This window comes from Osmerus mordax, chromosome 9, assembly GCF_038355195.1.
Source record: "Osmerus mordax isolate fOsmMor3 chromosome 9, fOsmMor3.pri, whole genome shotgun sequence".
Taxonomy (NCBI): Eukaryota; Metazoa; Chordata; class Actinopteri; order Osmeriformes; family Osmeridae; genus Osmerus; species Osmerus mordax.
Window position 1 is genome coordinate 15,256,105 of NC_090058.1, and position 17,563 is coordinate 15,273,667.

Genomic DNA, 17,563 nt, shown 5'->3' on the forward strand with positions numbered 1-17,563 from the left:
TCAAACGAAAAGTACTATTTCAAGGTACACGTAGCCCGCTCCGAAACATTCCTCTCCAACTGACCCGGACAACAGTCGCTGTTGTGTCTCAGTGGCCTTTCTGCATCCTCAAGATTCTGAGGATTTTTTTTGATCAATTAATTATAAGATGAAACTTTCAATAAAAAGTTGTTTTACAAAAGTATCGTAAGTTGGAATGCAGAATGTCCAGTAAACATATGTAAGGCTTTTCCTTTGGGTGAACTCGAAAAAGAGCCAGTTTCCATTGGGGAGCTCTGACCACCCAGGATTACAGCCAAGATTGTAACATTTAGCAGTGCTCTTAATCTCTGTAAACATATTGATATGTACTATTAATTGTTATTTGTATCTAAATTATATAGGAAAACATTTGTTGTAATAGGGTACCCAGCATTGTGATGATGGCCTATTTTTTATTTCAGAAGTGTAACAAAAGATGGGGAGTGAAGCATCATCTCGAAATTGTTAATCTTTCTATTGTTCCATATTGTTGGATCAAAACTCAATATAACGCTCAATAAAAATACTGCTCTCCACCAGAGATGACAACCAGGACCAAATAGCTGTCTTTCAAGAACTTGAGTGGCGCACACACACACATAAGTAAGAAGTGGGAGTGCTGGGGGAGGACGGGGAGGGAGTGCTGGGGGAGGAGGGGGGGGGCATGCTCCCACAGGAGACAAACTACTGGTCTGATGACTCACTACTGTACATCCCATGCAACAATACCAAACGTGTTTTAGAGGGCTACTTTTTGATACCCACTTAAGGATGCAAAAAATTAAAGAGATTATAGTTTTGACACTTAACATATGCATGCAAAGAACCTACTTTCCAGTTCCAACGTTTGAAACCATTTGGAACAGACAGCAGTCTCTATTTTGCGGGCTCAAGAACTCTGTATAGTAGAGACAGTTACAATTATCATAGGAATTATTGTTTGTTACTAGCAAGTAAAGCAGACAGTAGCTGCTGCACATGGATTCTACCGTAAATACTGCAGGAACAAAAGTCAATGCAGCACATCACTGAGGTACAAGCTAAAGTGAAGTTAAATAGGAATGATCAGGATTACTTTGCACAACTCACATTGGTAGGTTTTGAAATATAAATGTGTGATATTGTATATAGCCATATTCAAAATTATTATTAGTCAGCTTTTAACATTCTCATGCATACAACCACAAGAAGCGCGTCCATTGAAAAATAGTCCAAGCATTTTTTTTTCCTGTGGAAATGACAGAACTGAAAATGAGACATTGAAATGTGTGGTGCTGTCCGGAGTGAGCCGAGGCCAACGGCAGGGCGGCGAGCCTCACTTCTGCATGTCACATTGCAACAGGAGCACGATAGACGGGTCGCTCTTCGCCGCCTCTTTGAACTCATCCAACGAGATCTGGTCGTCGTTGTTCTTATCCATCTTGCTGAAGATCCTGTCCACGCGCTGCTCTGGTGTCAGGCCGTCCTCGTTCATCTTCATCATGATCACCGTGCCCACCATCTTGTAAATGGCCTGCACACACAGACGAGACACAGGGATGAAGGAGGCTGTTGCTGAACTCACGCACTCAAAGGCTCAAGGTTTGAACGGTCATCTCGGACCATTCATCAGCACCACCTCATACTGAAACTCACTTTGTATTATTGGTTCTCTGAACTTTAATCAGACAGGTATCAGCATGTTATATGTGTAGAAATTAAGATTCAGAACCATATGGGTGGCTTGGCGAGTAGAGTGATTACCACATAGGCTAAAGCCTTATCGGTGGGGCCTGGGTTTGATTCCAGCCTGGGCGGTTCCCTGCATTTTATCCCCTCTCTCTCTCCTTGCCTTTCTTGTCTCTGTCTAACTATTACTATCAAAATAAAGTAGAACATTCAAAAAAGATAGACTGCTAGGAAACATTTGAGAGGAGTAGGACCAAGAATACCACAGTACTTACAAATTGTAAATAAATGTGAAAAAAGATGTGAAACCTCTGGATCCTCACCTCAATGATCTCCAGCATCTCTACCCGTGTGATTTTACCGTCGCCATCCAGATCATACATGTTGAAGGCCCAGTTGAGCTTCTGCTCGAAGCTGCCACGCGATGTGATGGACAGGGCGCAGATGAACTCTCGGAAGTCGATGGTTCCGTCACTGTTCTTGTCAAAGGTTCTGAAGGCATGCTGAGCAAACTTTGAGGCGTCACCGTAGGGGAAGAACTGAAACAGACAAGAGCGCCACTAGGATTAGACAATATAATCTTTCGCAGATGTATTATCGTGTCTGATAATGGTTCATAATAAAGGATTGTGCCATGTCTCCATTTCAAGGCTTAAGCATTCATAAAAGTTGGAGGCAAACAAAGGATCCTTTTCGCTAATCAATGCGGTGGCAATGCTTCCAGATTATCACAGTCTTGTGCGAAAGGCCTTTAAAAACTATCTCTACAAATGAATACAATATCCTCAGACCTAGTACTAAATCACACAGTCCTAGCCAACATGGCCCTGTGATTACCCTGAAAAAGAACAGTAACCATGCATCACATGTACTGTACACACCTTTACATAGAGCTGCATCGCATAGACAGTACTCACCTTGATGTAGGGCTGCATCACACAGCGTTCACACCTTTACATAGAGCTGCATCACATACAGTACACACTTTCACATAGAGCTGCATCACATTGAGAACACCCCATTCCATAGAGCTGTATCACACAGACACTTCACACCTTTACATAGAACTACATCAGTTAGACAGTACTCACCTTGACGTAGAGCTGCTGGAACTCATCCAAGTTGAGCCTGCCGCTGGGACAGTCCTTCAGGAAGCCTTTGTACCACTGCTTCAGCTCGTGCTCGTTGAACTCTGTGCTCTTCACCAGATCCTCCATCACCTCAGGAGTCAGCTTGCTGTTCTGTTTCCCCATGGTTCCTGCAGGTCAAGCACAGGTGAACAACCCAGCCACAACGTGACCAGAACCCAGCTACAACATGACCAGAACCCAATCACACAGTTATCGTGTTAATTACATTAAATGAAACAGGCAGAATAACAGCCCTGTCACAACGCATCGACAACACATCGACACAATCAACCCTGAACATGCAATCAATGTTCTCCAGGATGACTGCTTGGCACCCAACACCTTGGTGAGAGCCTTTTAAAACAGTGTATTGATGTGAAGTGAAGTGGACTGCCATCAGGATCCGATATACCACAGTACAACTTATGTCCAACACTGATCAACACTGTGTCCAACAATTCAGAGATCCGCCAGCACTGCGGTCTCTGGAACGACATCACACGCTGGTCCGGATTGCGGCCACCATTGCAGCTTCGTTAAGTGTCTCCATCATAACAGTGCTATCATGTTCCTCAAATCGTGCCGCCAAACAGTGGCAAGGAAGCCAAAGCTTCAGGCTGAGACAGCAACTTCTCTGCTTATTTAGGGTTCCTCACTCTGACACAAGGCCGTGTCCTTTATCATTGATCGGTAATTCACAGCCAACGGCTAATTATTCAACGATTAAACAGGGGAATCAGCTTGCCTTGGGAGGTAATGATGCCAGACTCACCAGCTTGAATTGACTATCTAGTATTTAGTATTTGTCGACAAACCTGACAAACTGAGCCCATGGCAAATCCTACTAAACATTGTTTATGACGTCAGGGTGTATGCAAAACCTCAGTCCAAATCATTCTTTCATTTCCAGTGAGGGAGAACACAAAGCTGACAGCACTTTGCAGGGCAAGACCAAGAAACCACCCCTTTGCAGAGGGCACCTCATAGGAAGCTGTGCTTTTCCACAAGCATGCAGCATGCAGTGGCTCAGGCCTTTTGCTCTACATACAAAAAATTTGTTGCAATGCATTCTAAAACGTCTAAAGATCGTTTTTAATTTTTTCTCCACCTCTCCTTACAGACCTAAATCGAGATGATGCAACTCGTGCTAAAGCAGTGGCTTAAGCTAAATGTTACACAATAGTATCTTAATGAGCCAAGACCAATACAATGCATCGAATGACCTTGAGGACAAACATTTTGCAGAGATGCCAAAACGAACATATTCACAGGAAGGCGATTAAGGGCATGGCTCAGTGTCAGATGAATCAACTTGCCCCTCTTAAATTACCAATCTGTTTATCATGATACCTTCCACAACACGTACCGTCAGCAACAACATGAATGAGGAAAAAATAAGTAGGCTATTAGGAGCAATTTTGATCCCCACACGCTAGCAGTCACATCTCTGGTTTGTGGTAGACTCAAGCCACTGCCCGGACAAGGAGGATCAACCGCATTCCGATGGAAACGACGCAGTGGTGTGTTAATGCATGTCATATTCTAATGTGCCTTCGTGTATTTCTCTTGACATTTTACCATGCGCATCGTGTAATAAATATGCAAAATCTGGACCACCAATATTGCAGAATAGATGACGGATCTTTTACACCTTGTTGGGTATAAGAGTTAACAAAAAAACAAATTACATCTAATAATAATCCATTAACAGGACACATTCCCCCCCCCCACACACAATATTTCCCATTTTTTAGGCTAAACGTAATGCCTTCGTTTTATGGGTGCGCAGGTGCCAAACCTCTACACAACACAATGGCAAACCTCTCCTCAATTTTTTTTTTTTTATATGAAACAAATGTACACAAAAAACACGGTTACATTATAAATTAGACCTATTCTAGCCATAAGCGATCCAGAATTTGAAACATGCTCGATGCCGATAAAACATACGTCTATGCAGGCAATACTTCTTACCTTGATATAATGTTGGTGATGCTATAGCCTATTGCTATGGACGTCTGCGCTATTGCTGAATAAACTGGGAAAATAACCTCTTGATTATTGCGTTTGATCAAATGGGATTATCCCCTATAAATTCCTGTTAGAAATGCCGGATTTCACGATGATATTCCAGAGGAGGCGCAGTAGGGACCGATCCCACGCTAGTCTTTGGTTATGTTATGCGACTAGGGCACGTCGTCACCCGTGTGCATCACAAATTGATCTTAAATTCAGTGTTGCTTGTGTGTTGCTCCACTGTTTGGTTTATTAATTAGCATTGACTGTAAGAAGATGACAAGGCAATGTGTTGTGAGCCGGGTCCGAAAAACAACATTGAATAGGCCTAAATATTAAAGGATTAATTTTCCAAAATCACAGCATAACTGCTCAAAACCCCGATTCATTATAATATTACTGGGAGCATAGATTGCTTAAAACTCGGGTTTTCTTTCTTCTAATAATTACACTTCCATCCTCAGTTCAGATGTGCCCATCCTGGTACTGATCCCAGGTCTTAGAGCATGATTGCAAGTCTACCATTTGACCAAGAGGACACATGGTCGGAGAGCAACACGTAGTGTCCTTACAGTAGCCCACATGGCCATAGGCTACTTCACGACGGCTAGTTCCGAATCACCTCGGCTACACCCTTCTTAGATGGTCTGTTCTGGGTAGGGATATATCCGAGTCATGACATCAGTGTGACTGACTAGGGATTGAACCCAGGTCACTCTTATGACAATTGCACCCGTTCATAGCTAGTTACAGCCTATAGCTCGAGGGCAAAAATTTTCAATATGACTGAAGATGAAGATATCGGTGTTATTCATTTGAGAAAACGTTTGTTCAGAGACGTAAAGCTACAACGTCTACAAAGACTTAGCCTACATTTTTTGTTTTCTTAATTTAATACTCACATACGATATACATCCAGGTTAAATACACACATAATTGTTTTCATGTAAACTTCACAACACAAAATCAAACAAGATTTTAAAACACATTGTGAACTTTAGCACCTGTCTTTACTAATCCAGCGGATCCTCTGACACTGTGTTCATTATGATTTAAAAAAATAAATAATGATAACACAAAGCATTGTCTCAGCTTGATTTCACTTGCATGATGGAACAGTACATCATGTCAATATCTTTTACAGCAGCATTCACTTACAAAGGTTAATACTGTGAAAAGGATGCATATTCTACGCCAAAATGGCATACAAAAGAAATATTATATGATAGCCTCAGAAGTCACCAACGTTTTTGCAGCGTGACATTCCTCTTCTATGACCTTTTTCTTTTTATTAGTTTTGTTTGCCATGCTCTATAATAATAACATGGTAAAATACATTTACAGGAATGGTGAATGGTATCAATGAGTTTTTATAACTGTGTGTATAGGCAGTGGAGATACTTGATATAATATTGATTTGTCAAACGTAGTGTTTATATCGAAGCAAACTAGCATTGTGTGTTTGTTTTTAAACACATTTACAATACTCTTAATAAAATTATATAGACATATAGACAGTCAATTTAGTATATCTCTATATATTGGTTACAGTATTTTGTGTACAAATTTAATTAAATGTGAGCTAATTCTGTGTAGCTAAGAACAGAGTCCAAACATTTTCTGCATGGATTAAATGCGTCTGCTAATTAATATATAAGGGTGTTTTCTAGCTACATATTAGATCTAGATTAAAATTATTTTTAGGAATTGAGAATCTAGATTCTAGAATCTAGTCTCTGGAATGTATATTCTAGAATTTAGATTCAGAATGTTTCACAGTCTGGGACTAAGTCCAATCTAGGAAACTGACAAAAACAGTGTATCACAGGATGTGCATTTAAAGATTTTTGTTTTAAGACATCACATCTCAAAATTATTTAGTTATATGTTTCTTCACAAATGATTTCAGTGTTCTATCTATCCTGTCAACAAACAGCTTCCATGTCAACAAAAGAATCAGTAATGACTGTACATGTTGTATTCAACAAAATAAGAAAGGTAATATTCACAACTTTAGACCGGAGATCAATTGATCAGTTGTCTTTAAACTAAACTATAGTCTTGAAATGCAAAACTTGCCAATATAATACACTGTGGAGTCCCACCATTTGGTGAAATGGAAATAAAAAGAATAAAAATTTAGAACTTGGTCTGCTTTAGTTTGTCGATGTGGTAGCACAACTTCAAGGCTGGTCCGAGCTTCAGTCCTAGGTATTTCATAATCATGTCACTCTTCAGAAGTAACAAAGCATTTCCGTCTATCTCCTGTGGAAAAAAAACCCACATGTTAGGTTAGGGTAATGATGATGACAGCCCCGCGTAACACACGCTTGCTGTGTACGGATGCTGTGATCAGGCCTACATGCTTCTTGAAGACTTCCACATGGGGACCCAGGGACTGGGGGTCAGCATCCCGGATGAACCACACCACGTCTTCCACAGACCAGGCGGAGGGGTCCTTACTGGGGGGCGGTTTGGACTCCTGGCCCTCAGGGGAGGGGTTGTAACCTGTGGAGCAGGGGACACAGCTGCTGATGAATGACTTATAAGTAAAGAACTAAATATGAACTGCCGGTGGAAAGATAGAATAGGAAAGAATTAGAAAGCTCTGCTTATATTTTCTAGGGTTATGACAGAACAGTGGCTTACAGTGGCTTTAGGGCAGGTCAAAATTATTTTTGTCCCCATGATTACTGTGTTTGCCTTTATTAAGTGTGGTATTATTGGTTTCCTTCAGCCTGTATCTTGGGTGAAACTTCATGAAGAAGTTAGACTTCACCTCCCTACCAATTCTGTTGGTCTCCATGAAAGCGTTGCCGTTGGGGCTGGACGTCTGTCGGCAACTTCCCTTGGGGAACTGCTGGGACGAGCGGAACCCATACGAGGACTTTGGCGAATAGGTGGAGCTTATGGAGCTGAAAGCGGAGTCACCTGGATCCCCCGAGTACTGCTTGGAGTCTGATGGGTCTAGAAGGTACCCCTCAGCCATCGACGTTTCTGCTGTTTGAGATACAAAAGACTTAGACATAGTATTCAATTCTATTCCATTTATATCACTTTACTGATTAGTGATATGAATGTTAAAGTGAGGTGAATTTAATACCGTATACGTAAAGGGTGGGCAGCTGAATTGACAGGAATTACATTTGAAAAAGATTCAGGGATGTTTTGAAATAAGTACAGGACTAGTTGTGATGACTCATGTGTAGTACAACAGTGCAATTAATTTCATTTAGCAGGAGTTTTTATTCCAAGTGAAGTACTAATAGTGCATTTACTAAGTGCTGCAGATATATTCTAGTCATGGACTAGCTTTAACAGTCAGTGTCTGTGTTTTTTACGACGGTGCAACAACAACATCGTTCCAACTCCAACATTGGATAATTTGGTCATTGTGAGAGAGTGCTACCATCGGAGTGGTAGGAGCCAGAGCTGTGCTGGGTGATGGGCTGGTCACTGAAGAGGTTTTCACAGTGCAAGCTGCGACACAGCTTCTTCAGGAAGCGCAGTACATAGCCAATACTGTTCACCACAGGAAGACTCAATAGGTGTTGTTTCCCATCAAACGTGGCTGAGAAAAACACGTGAAAGTATTGCAGAAAGTTATGTATCATAATTCCAGTGTTATAATAAAAAGGATAGTATGTATGCCTTGAATAAATGAAGGTTGGATGATTATACTCTTATGTACCTTAAATTACTGAAGTTTATAGATAGAATATAACTATATAATTAACTACTGAATAACTTCTAATAATAATAAAATAACTACTGGAAAATAACCAGAGTGTGATCTACATTTGCTTACCTGATATTTTCTCCCCTCCATAGCCCTGTGTGAGCAGAGTAAACACAGCTTTCTGCTGGAAGGCGCTGTCAATGCAGCCCTGGACGGCCTGCTGTAGCACCACCGAGGGCCGGTCAGGCCCAAAGTGATCTGGGAGCTGGTGGACCTTCTTCCTGTCCAGGTTAGGCCCCATGTTGGCCTGCTTGTTAATGTAGATACAGACTGTGGAGGGAGGAGAACAAAGGTGCTCAGTGATAACCTTACCGGATTACTGTTTCTATTTGGTAAAAAAGTATTCCTTGGTGGGCAGGGCAGTTGCAGGTAATTCAGAAGTGTCTCCTGATTTGAATATCTCAATTTAGCAATACGGGTCATACTATACACGTGGCAAAGCATGATTATGTTAAACGTTTATGAATCTTTAGTCCTGTCTGAACCAGCACATGGTCACACAAAATCCCTTACATTAATGTTGAGCCATTTCGTAGCTGATCCACAGCGGGGTAAACATAGCACCTCCACAGGGCCCAGCTGGGCTTGCCGGCCTCACCTGTGAGCACCTGGGGCGTGGCGGAGTGGGGTATGGTGGCGGCATCCTGGGGGATCGAGCTCATGTCCGGCTCTGGGGTGCTGCTGGGCGGGGAAATGGCCAGCGGCGTCATCCCCATCCTGGGCTTCAGCTGCAGGTGGAAACACACGTTACTTCTGCTGTTCTGATTGTTTTACTAGTTCACTATTGCATGTCACACTGCTATGTTTTGTTTGTGTTTTTGCTGGTGATAGATTGTATTCCAGTTTTTCCACTGTACTGCAAAATCTGTTTTATGTTATATACTGGTATGCCATGTTGACTTTTTGTCTTGTTTTCTTATTGCAAATTAATTACATATGAATTACATACTGCTATCTGCCTCAAAGAGGATTTGACACTAACTTAAGGCACATCACTCGAGCACAATCTACTTATTTTAATTATTTAATACTTTTACTTATGTTAATTGTGTGTTGTTTTTCATAATTTTCATACTTTTTTGCACTGTTGAAGTAGCTACAAAAACGTTTTTCATGGCAAAGTATTAATCCTGTGTACTATGTATTTGATCAATAAACTTAGATTTTAAATCTATAAAAATGCATGGAGCTTTAGGACTTCTAAAAGTTAAGACGCTTAAGCTGATTTATTTACACAGAATGTTACATTACATTGTTGTAGGCCATCTGTGGCATAGTACACAACTTGGAATACCACTGCTGGTGTGTTTACACAACAAAATCACAAACACAAAGTATTTTTACATACACAGCTGTCATTTGTTGGTGCTACCACTTCCTCGCACCAAAACAGGTAAATCACACCAAATCTGAAGGACATGTGGGATGTGGGCATCATTAGCATTTTGAAAACAGGCTCCCACTACTATCCCCATCAGACTGACCTTGAAACCTGGCTTCCTGCCCCTCTTCTTCGGCACTTTTAAGGGAGGGAGAGACTCAGGGTAGCGATTTGGAAAATCCATCTTGGCAACATTGCGTAGCGGGGGTCTCCCTCTCTTCCTGCCTGGTATCTTGCCCGGCTGGCTGGGGATGAACGAAGGACTCACTGCAGCCGATTGCATTTCACTGTTGCTGTCTGCTTTCTGTGCTGTTGCTGCAGGTACACTCATTTGAGCTAGATATAAGAGACAAAGGATTACAGATCAATCAATCATTAATTTTAGATGGGATGTAGCCTATTAACATCACAATATAAAAACTGAGCAAAACAGAAGCATACATACATGTCTAGATGTTTTTTTAAATTATTTTTTTATTTTTTATTACTGAACAGTACACGCCAAAATACTTACTCAGAAATCAATTTACAGTACACAGTGCCCTATCATACACAGTGCCCTATCATGACTTCATCTGAAGATGCTGAAGTAAATTAGCATAACAACATTAGCATAAAGGCATCAATGGCTTGCTGAGTGTGTATCCAGCAGAGCAATGCAGCCAGTTACAAAATTTGGAGCTCCAAAATCCAGCAACACAAAAGGCACCCATGCATAAAGCTCACAAACATGAAACATGCCTCCGCATCTCATACATCCCGTCAAAAACTAGCGACTACCGGGGGCTTTCGTTACCTGACGCCTTCTAGTTCTAAACGCCTGAGAGCCAAGCCCTTTGTCTCAGTATCCCAGAAGCATGGACAGCAGGAGAAGGTTTACGGCAAAATCCCTCAGCAAACTGGGAAAGCCATCTTGCACCCTGCTCTTATCTGTTGCCTGCCTCTGTGTCCGAGCTCGGCGCTCGATGCTGGGCGGCTGCACGGCACTCAGGCTGCAGACATCTCATTAGACTAATGCATTCAGCAGCCAAGGAAGAGGGAGGGAGGGGGGAGGGACTGACTTCACCATGGCTACACAGCTATGAATTACCATTACGATGACAGCTTTCACCCTAATCTTAAAAAACAGCCCCAAGTGCCAATGCTGGAAAATAAAAACCTCCCAAAACAAGTGCGTGGATGTCTCAGTTATGAAGCAGGACGTACACTGTAACCAACTCACTGTTTACATTAATTACATTAAAACACCGTTGCATGTTACAGCTGAATATATAGTAGCCTAGCCTAGGCTGCACCACAATGGAAACAATTGCACTGAATGGTCAATATGCACTCACCATCCAGATAAATATGGATAGGAGAGTATGTCCCTTATTAGCTCAGTCCTTATGAATTTTCTCTATTATTTTTTCTCTGCTTCCAATGTCTTGAACAGAGCGTACAGTGGAGTCTCCAAGCAAGGCGTATTCCACTGTAATATAATGTGTGTTTGTGTGTGTCTGTGTAGAGAGGGGGGTTGTTGGTGTGTGTGTGTGTGTGTGTGTGTGTGTGTGTGTGTGTGTGTGTGTGTGTGTGTGTGTGTGTCTGTGTGCATATATGTACCAGTTCTAGCAAACGTTCCTCTGTTGTCATGGCAACAAGCCTGAAACACCCTCTCATGGTTTGCGTGTGCAACTGAGGCTTAATACAGTGATATAATTAGCCTAGACAGAGGACATCCTCACACTGCTAATTACAATAGAAAATTAATTGCATACGTAATGTGTGCACATATTCTCACCATATTCGTTTCCCCTTCTCTCTCTCTCTCTCTCTCTCTCTCTTGTGTTCTTTGTTAGGCTCTACTGTTGTGTTATTCTATCATGTCCAGTAGAATGGTCACAATTTTAAACATCATGTTGTTTAATAAAACAATAGAGTTGCAGAATAAATTATTTACCCAGAGATCAGAAAATGAATCGATTATTACTAAAAAGGTTTTTTCCTTTGATGCCAGGGGATGCAAAAGGAGACGATAATGATGATAACTCGAGTCTAGCACGATAGGCCGTATTCATGTTGCTAAAGAAAGGGTAAAAATAACTGGATTGCAGTGAATACCTGCCCAGTGCAAACATCGCCCTCTACAGTAATTTCTGATGCAATTTCATGTCTACTGTATAGTTAGCTAATAAAGTTGCATTTATTTTCAAAACAAAAATGGCGACGTGCATGGTTTCAAAGATGTCGCCCTTGGTGTTGCCAACTATACGATTTCTCTTGAAAATGCAATATTCTACAAGGACTATAACAATGTATATGACGGAAATTTCCAGACGAGGTGAGACTATTATTTTGGTGAGTGAAATATGTTGTCCAGCAGCATTAGTTAAGGCGTTAGCTGTCAAATTACCTTTGATTTCAACTGAGTGGCAGTTCATCTTGTCAGTCGTGTATTATGTCACATCTGTTTTCCTCCGACGTTTCTTTTTGCCGGTGATGTCTGTCACCTTAAAACAGCGAAATGTTACATCTAAATGCTTACCGTTGGTTGACACCTTCGGATTGATCTTGTAATGCAGTAGGCTACATCGATTAACTAGCCAGCCAGCGTGTCAACCTTTGAACGTGGATGGTCTCATAGGTACAGTTTTTGGAAGAGGTCGTCCAACATGGTAAAAGCCTCTATTGTATTCCCTTCTTTGACTTTCTCTCTATCCGTAGGTTACACCGCAAATGCTCAGTCGGTTGAAAACGGCATCAGTGCCTCCGGTTTCAGTGGGCCACTTAAACATTACAACGGTCTTATCAGGGACGGTGCACTGCGTGAGGATCCTCAGCAAAAAGCGGTGATGGAAAAACTGGAAGAGATGCAAAACACACTGAGAGGTTACAGTAACCAGCCAACATCGCTCTTTTCAAAGGTAAGCACGTGTCATTCACTTATTACCATTGCCCACGATGTACTTGAATATTAACAGGTTGATTTAATTTTCTTACAGTTCTTCTCAAAGCCTCAACCTCCAAAAGGCTACTACATTTACGGGGATGTAGGTAAGGTGCCCATCCCTTTTGTAATATCAAAATACGATGACACTAATGATCTGCTTGACTTATCTATGATGAAAAGTCACACTCAATCATTGTCATGTTTTTGTACCTCTAGGTACAGGAAAAACAATGGTCATGGATATGTTTTATTCACATGTGGAGACTGCCAAGAAAAAGAGAGTTCATTTTCATGGCTTTATGTTAGACGTACACAAAAGTAAGTTCAGTTTATATAAATATTAGGGATGTGCATCTCCATCACTGAGGACGATGCGATACACATCTCGATGCACTGCCAACGATCCGATACATTAAAGATACAGAAAAGCAACTACTAATCCTATACGATTCACCCCTATTGCGATGCAGTGCGATTCGACACAATGCGATTCAATGAGATGCGATGCAAAAGAATATGATGCTATGCAATTTAATATGGTACATAATGATTTATTTCTTTGGCCGACAGCAAATCATCAATTAACTAAACAAGTGAAAGGTTTAGCCTACTTCACATATTAAACAAAGTCTCTGACAAAAGATAAAATAACATCAGGCCTGGACCTTGCCTTAAACCAGTCCTTCTTTCCTGTTGTATGTGTTCTCTGAATGTAAAAAAGGGTAAACTATTACTGGCAATCACAAGCTGCTGTTAACACTGTCTTAACACCACACACTAAATTGAACTCATAGGTCCTACTTTAAGGTTTTTCTCAATGACTCAGCTATCTCTCGTCTTACTTTGTCGTACACAACAGGGATTTGTTTCTCTGAGAATTAGAGCGCGCTTAAGAAACAGAGAGGAGGAATCTATCTAAATATAAAATTATTGGTCACAAATCATTGGTCACATTTTTAAATACTAAATGTTGTTCACCTACCACGATTCTATATAAATACATCGGATTATACCGATGCAAAAATGTTAGAAACGATGCATTGCGATTCATCCCACATTGTAGGCTATCCGGTGCACACTTTTTTGATCCGGGCCATAGCATCGTGAACTTTTATGTCGATGCATCGATGCGAACCGGTGAATCTTCCCATACCTAATAAATGTACTTTTTTTTTTTTTTTTTACACTTGTCAGCTATAGTTCCTTGCCATACATAGATTTTATTACATTAAATTTAATGAAAGGTACAATATGTTTTTACTACTGTTAGCAAACTACTACTGTATTGTGACTGCATGTAATTAGGAATACATCGCCTGAAACTGAGTATGCCCAAGAGGAAGGCTGGGAAAATGGCCAAATCATACGACCCAATAGCTCCAGTCGCAGAGGAGATAAGCATGGAGGCTTGTCTGCTGTGCTTTGATGAGTTCCAGGTACGATAGGTAGACGTATTATTTCACATTGTATTATACATGAATGTACAACAATATTCAATATTTGTTTGACCAGTTGATGAATTAGTTATTATGCTGATCCCATCCCTCAGGTCACAGACATTGCAGATGCAATGATACTGAAGCAGCTCTTTGAGAACCTGTTCCTGAATGGTGTTGTGGTTGTGGCTACTTCTAACAGGCCTCCTGAAGGTGAGAAGCAGGTGGACACTCTGGATTCAGCATGCTTAAAACATCCTGTTTGTCATGACTGTACATCCACATTTTAAAAGACAGAGTAAATATTAACAATGCTCTGTCTGTGTCTTTCTAGATTTATATAAGAATGGACTTCAGAGGGTTAACTTTGTCCCATTCATCGCTGTGTTGAAGGTAAAGATGCTCCATGTGTTATTATGCTTTAATGATACATGACTCAGTGTAAGTCACCACATTTTTCCATACCTTTATTGTATCGGTGCTAATCAGTTTTTTGTTTTTGATGTTGTCTAGATTTATTTAATGGGAAAGGAAGAACAGTGCCTTTACCAAAGTTTATTGTGCACTTCCCCTTCTCCTTTCTCTCTTGCAGAATTATTGCCAAACTCTCAGATTGGATTCGGGGATAGATTATCGTAGAAGAAACAGACCATCGGGTGGAAAACTCTACTACCTGTAAGAAGTGCATGGGTTAGACCACTGGATAGATACAATTTATTGCAGTGTTCAAAAATTGGATTTGTTTTTGCAGCAGCCAGTTAACTTCAGCAGCCAGTTAATGTCCATATGAAATGTATTTTGATGTTACTTTAGGTCTAGTGAACCTGATGTGGAGGCAACACTGGACAAGATGTTTGATGAGCTGGCTTTCAAACAGAATGACAGTGAGTTGCCTGTTTTGTTCTTAATGCTCAGCCATATATAAACTTAATTTGTGAGTGAAACCTCACCCATGTGAAATGTATTCCTTTTGTACTCTTTATCAAATGAAACAAATCTGTCTTGTTGTGAAGTCAATGTTGTATTAGTTCAAAACAATTTCAGTCAATTTTATTATTATTATATTTTTCTTCCCTACAGTCACAAGACCAAGGAGGCTTAAAATCCAAGGCCGGAACCTGGATCTGAGCAGAACTTGTGGGACCATAGCAGATTGTACGTTTGAGGAGTTGTGTGACCGGGTGAGTCAGCCTAATCTCTGTGGTCATGTCGCACCTTTTTCATCAAGGTCTTGCACAAAAAAACGATGACAAGTGTGATTTACATAATAATATTGATTAATATTTTAAAACTTATGTTTGTAAACATACAGGTTATTGAACATTTAGTTTTAGTCCCCCCAGAGTAATGAAAGTATTATATTGAATACAATATATTTAGAGGAGAAGTTATATAAAATTATAATTGGCTAAATAATTATTTGTGGCAGATTGTTCTTGTGTTTTTCAGCCCTTAGGTGCCAGTGACTACTTGGAGATGTCCAGACTGTTTGACACAGTCTTTATCCGGCACATTCCCCTGCTGACACTGAACAAGAAAACTCAAGCACGGCGCCTAATAACACTTATAGATGCCTTTTATGATCATAAGGTACAGTAACTACACACACCTTATGCAAGCTCATTTTGATTTCTGTCAGCCTGCCTTCATATATTCAGAATTCAGTGCAGAACTGATGCAGGAGCTCCAGTGTGTGTATGGATGGGAAATGGTTCAGGCTTCTGGTCTTTGCTCCAGGTGCGAGTGGTGATTCTTGCGGACCATGCATTGGATGAGATCTTTGTCCATGAGGGACATGACGAGCATGATGAAAGCCATGTCTTGATGGACGACCTGGGGCTCAAAAGGGTACGTAGGAACCACATCCCCAAACCCTCCCACTCCATAATACTGTTCTTATTTCCTGCAATCAGATTGTTTTGTTTGTACTCATGAAGTTCTGCATCTCAAAGTTTAATATTTCACGGATGAGGCCTCATGACTGAAACAAACAAACCTGTTATTGATGTGTATTTTTATTCATTTATTTTGCTGAATGAGCAGGATTCAGCCAGTGGCCTGTCGATCTTCAGCGGGGATGAGGAGGTGTTTGCCTTCCAGAGGACGTTGTCTCGGCTAACAGAGATGCAGACGGGGGAATACTGGCTGAAGGGGGACAGAAGCACCACCTAACAACTCAGGACCGCAGCCGAACTCCTATGAAGCCTATCTGCCCAGGACAGAACAGCACAGAACGCTGATATTTCTCATATCTGACTTATCAACAATCACATGAAACCCACTACACACTGAAGGCACTCAAACCCATGCAAAATATTTTTTCTGAAATAAGCTTTTATTTTTTTAATTTTAAGACTTCATTGCTTAACTTTGCCATTGCACTTTACCAACTGACCGTACTGTACAGATCATCTTAAATTATACTTTTAAAATATGTTTGCTTTTAATACTGTCATATTGTGGGTAAGTATTGAATTGCAGTTTTATTGGCACATCTTCTATTTACTCACGGAAAGAGGGCTTTGGGAAATGTTCTCTGACCTTTTGAAAATGAAATTCCAATGGTGTGCATTAAAAGGTCATGAGGTTGAATGGAAGACTGCCTTCTTTTGACATTTAATGATTGGTTAAAGGTATTACATTTCTTTAAATTATGTCTTAACGGTTTCATACTTTCATGTTATTGTGTGTATACCTTATTGTAATGATAGTTCTTGGGACATTGTCATTTGGAGGACATGAATTGCCTGTCAGGCTGTCTCTTTAAGAAAATCCGCTCAGTGCAATATAGGAGGCAGGTCTTCCCTTCTCCGTTGGGACTATTTGCACGGATAGTCGCAAGGCAGCCAGCCAGCCAGCAAGCCAGCGATGGCCTTGTAGGGCTGTAGCTAGCAATTTGCGATGGAAGATTTGCACAGGATGAGACGACGAGGAGTGCAAAGAAATATTACAAAATCCGCATTTCAGCGTGACAGGCTGCAGTGAAAGATTTGTCTTGGAGAAATGTATTCCGCGGATATACAGAATGAAACTGCAGTGAATCAACGCCTTGACGGTATTCACAGTCCGAGCTAATGTTACTGTGGACGGCTGGGAGCTGTCCTGTAGCTAGCTGCATGGATACTAAAGAAAATGGTCAAGATGGCAGCCCCATTCGGAATGTGAAGGTGCTCACATTTGTCGATGGGCAATGTGTAGTGGAAATAGAATGAGCAAGTTGTGAAAGAACGACGCTTTGCCTCT

General features: G+C 41.0%; 3 protein-coding genes across 4 annotated transcripts; 1 reads left to right on the forward strand and 2 right to left on the reverse strand.

The window, feature by feature from the left end:
• Positions 1-564: 564 nt before the first annotated feature.
• On the reverse strand, positions 565-5,029 carry vsnl1b (visinin-like 1b). The gene is made up of 4 exons (XM_067242742.1): positions 4,794-5,029; positions 2,781-2,947; positions 2,013-2,228; positions 565-1,534 (listed from the first exon to the last, which is right to left on the reverse strand). Exons 2-4 carry the CDS (start codon positions 2,940-2,942, stop codon positions 1,337-1,339), a joined length of 576 nt encoding a protein of 191 aa, XP_067098843.1. The 5' UTR covers positions 2,943-2,947; positions 4,794-5,029; the 3' UTR covers positions 565-1,336.
• A 1,818-nt stretch (positions 5,030-6,847) lies between these two features.
• Positions 6,848-10,286, reverse strand: LOC136949462 (sex comb on midleg-like protein 4). Its single transcript, XM_067243754.1, has 7 exons — positions 10,059-10,286; positions 9,173-9,302; positions 8,644-8,844; positions 8,245-8,406; positions 7,623-7,835; positions 7,198-7,343; positions 6,848-7,100 (listed from the first exon to the last, which is right to left on the reverse strand). The coding sequence occupies exons 1-7, from the start codon at positions 10,284-10,286 to the stop codon at positions 6,975-6,977; spliced, it is 1,206 nt and encodes a 401-aa protein (XP_067099855.1). The 3' UTR covers positions 6,848-6,974.
• Positions 10,287-12,154: 1,868 nt separating this feature from the next.
• Positions 12,155-16,911, forward strand: afg1la (AFG1 like ATPase a). 2 transcript variants are annotated; one of them, XM_067243150.1, is made up of 13 exons: positions 12,155-12,275; positions 12,659-12,858; positions 12,937-12,988; positions 13,101-13,202; positions 14,190-14,320; positions 14,434-14,533; positions 14,655-14,713; positions 14,913-14,995; positions 15,134-15,204; positions 15,401-15,501; positions 15,770-15,910; positions 16,058-16,168; positions 16,364-16,911. In XM_067243150.1, the coding sequence occupies exons 1-13, from the start codon at positions 12,155-12,157 to the stop codon at positions 16,490-16,492; spliced, it is 1,401 nt and encodes a 466-aa protein (XP_067099251.1). In that variant the 3' UTR covers positions 16,493-16,911. The 2 variants fall into 2 exon arrangements, with proteins under 2 accessions (XP_067099251.1, XP_067099252.1); XM_067243151.1 differs by having other exon boundaries at positions 12,252-12,292.
• Positions 16,912-17,563: the final 652 nt, after the last annotated feature.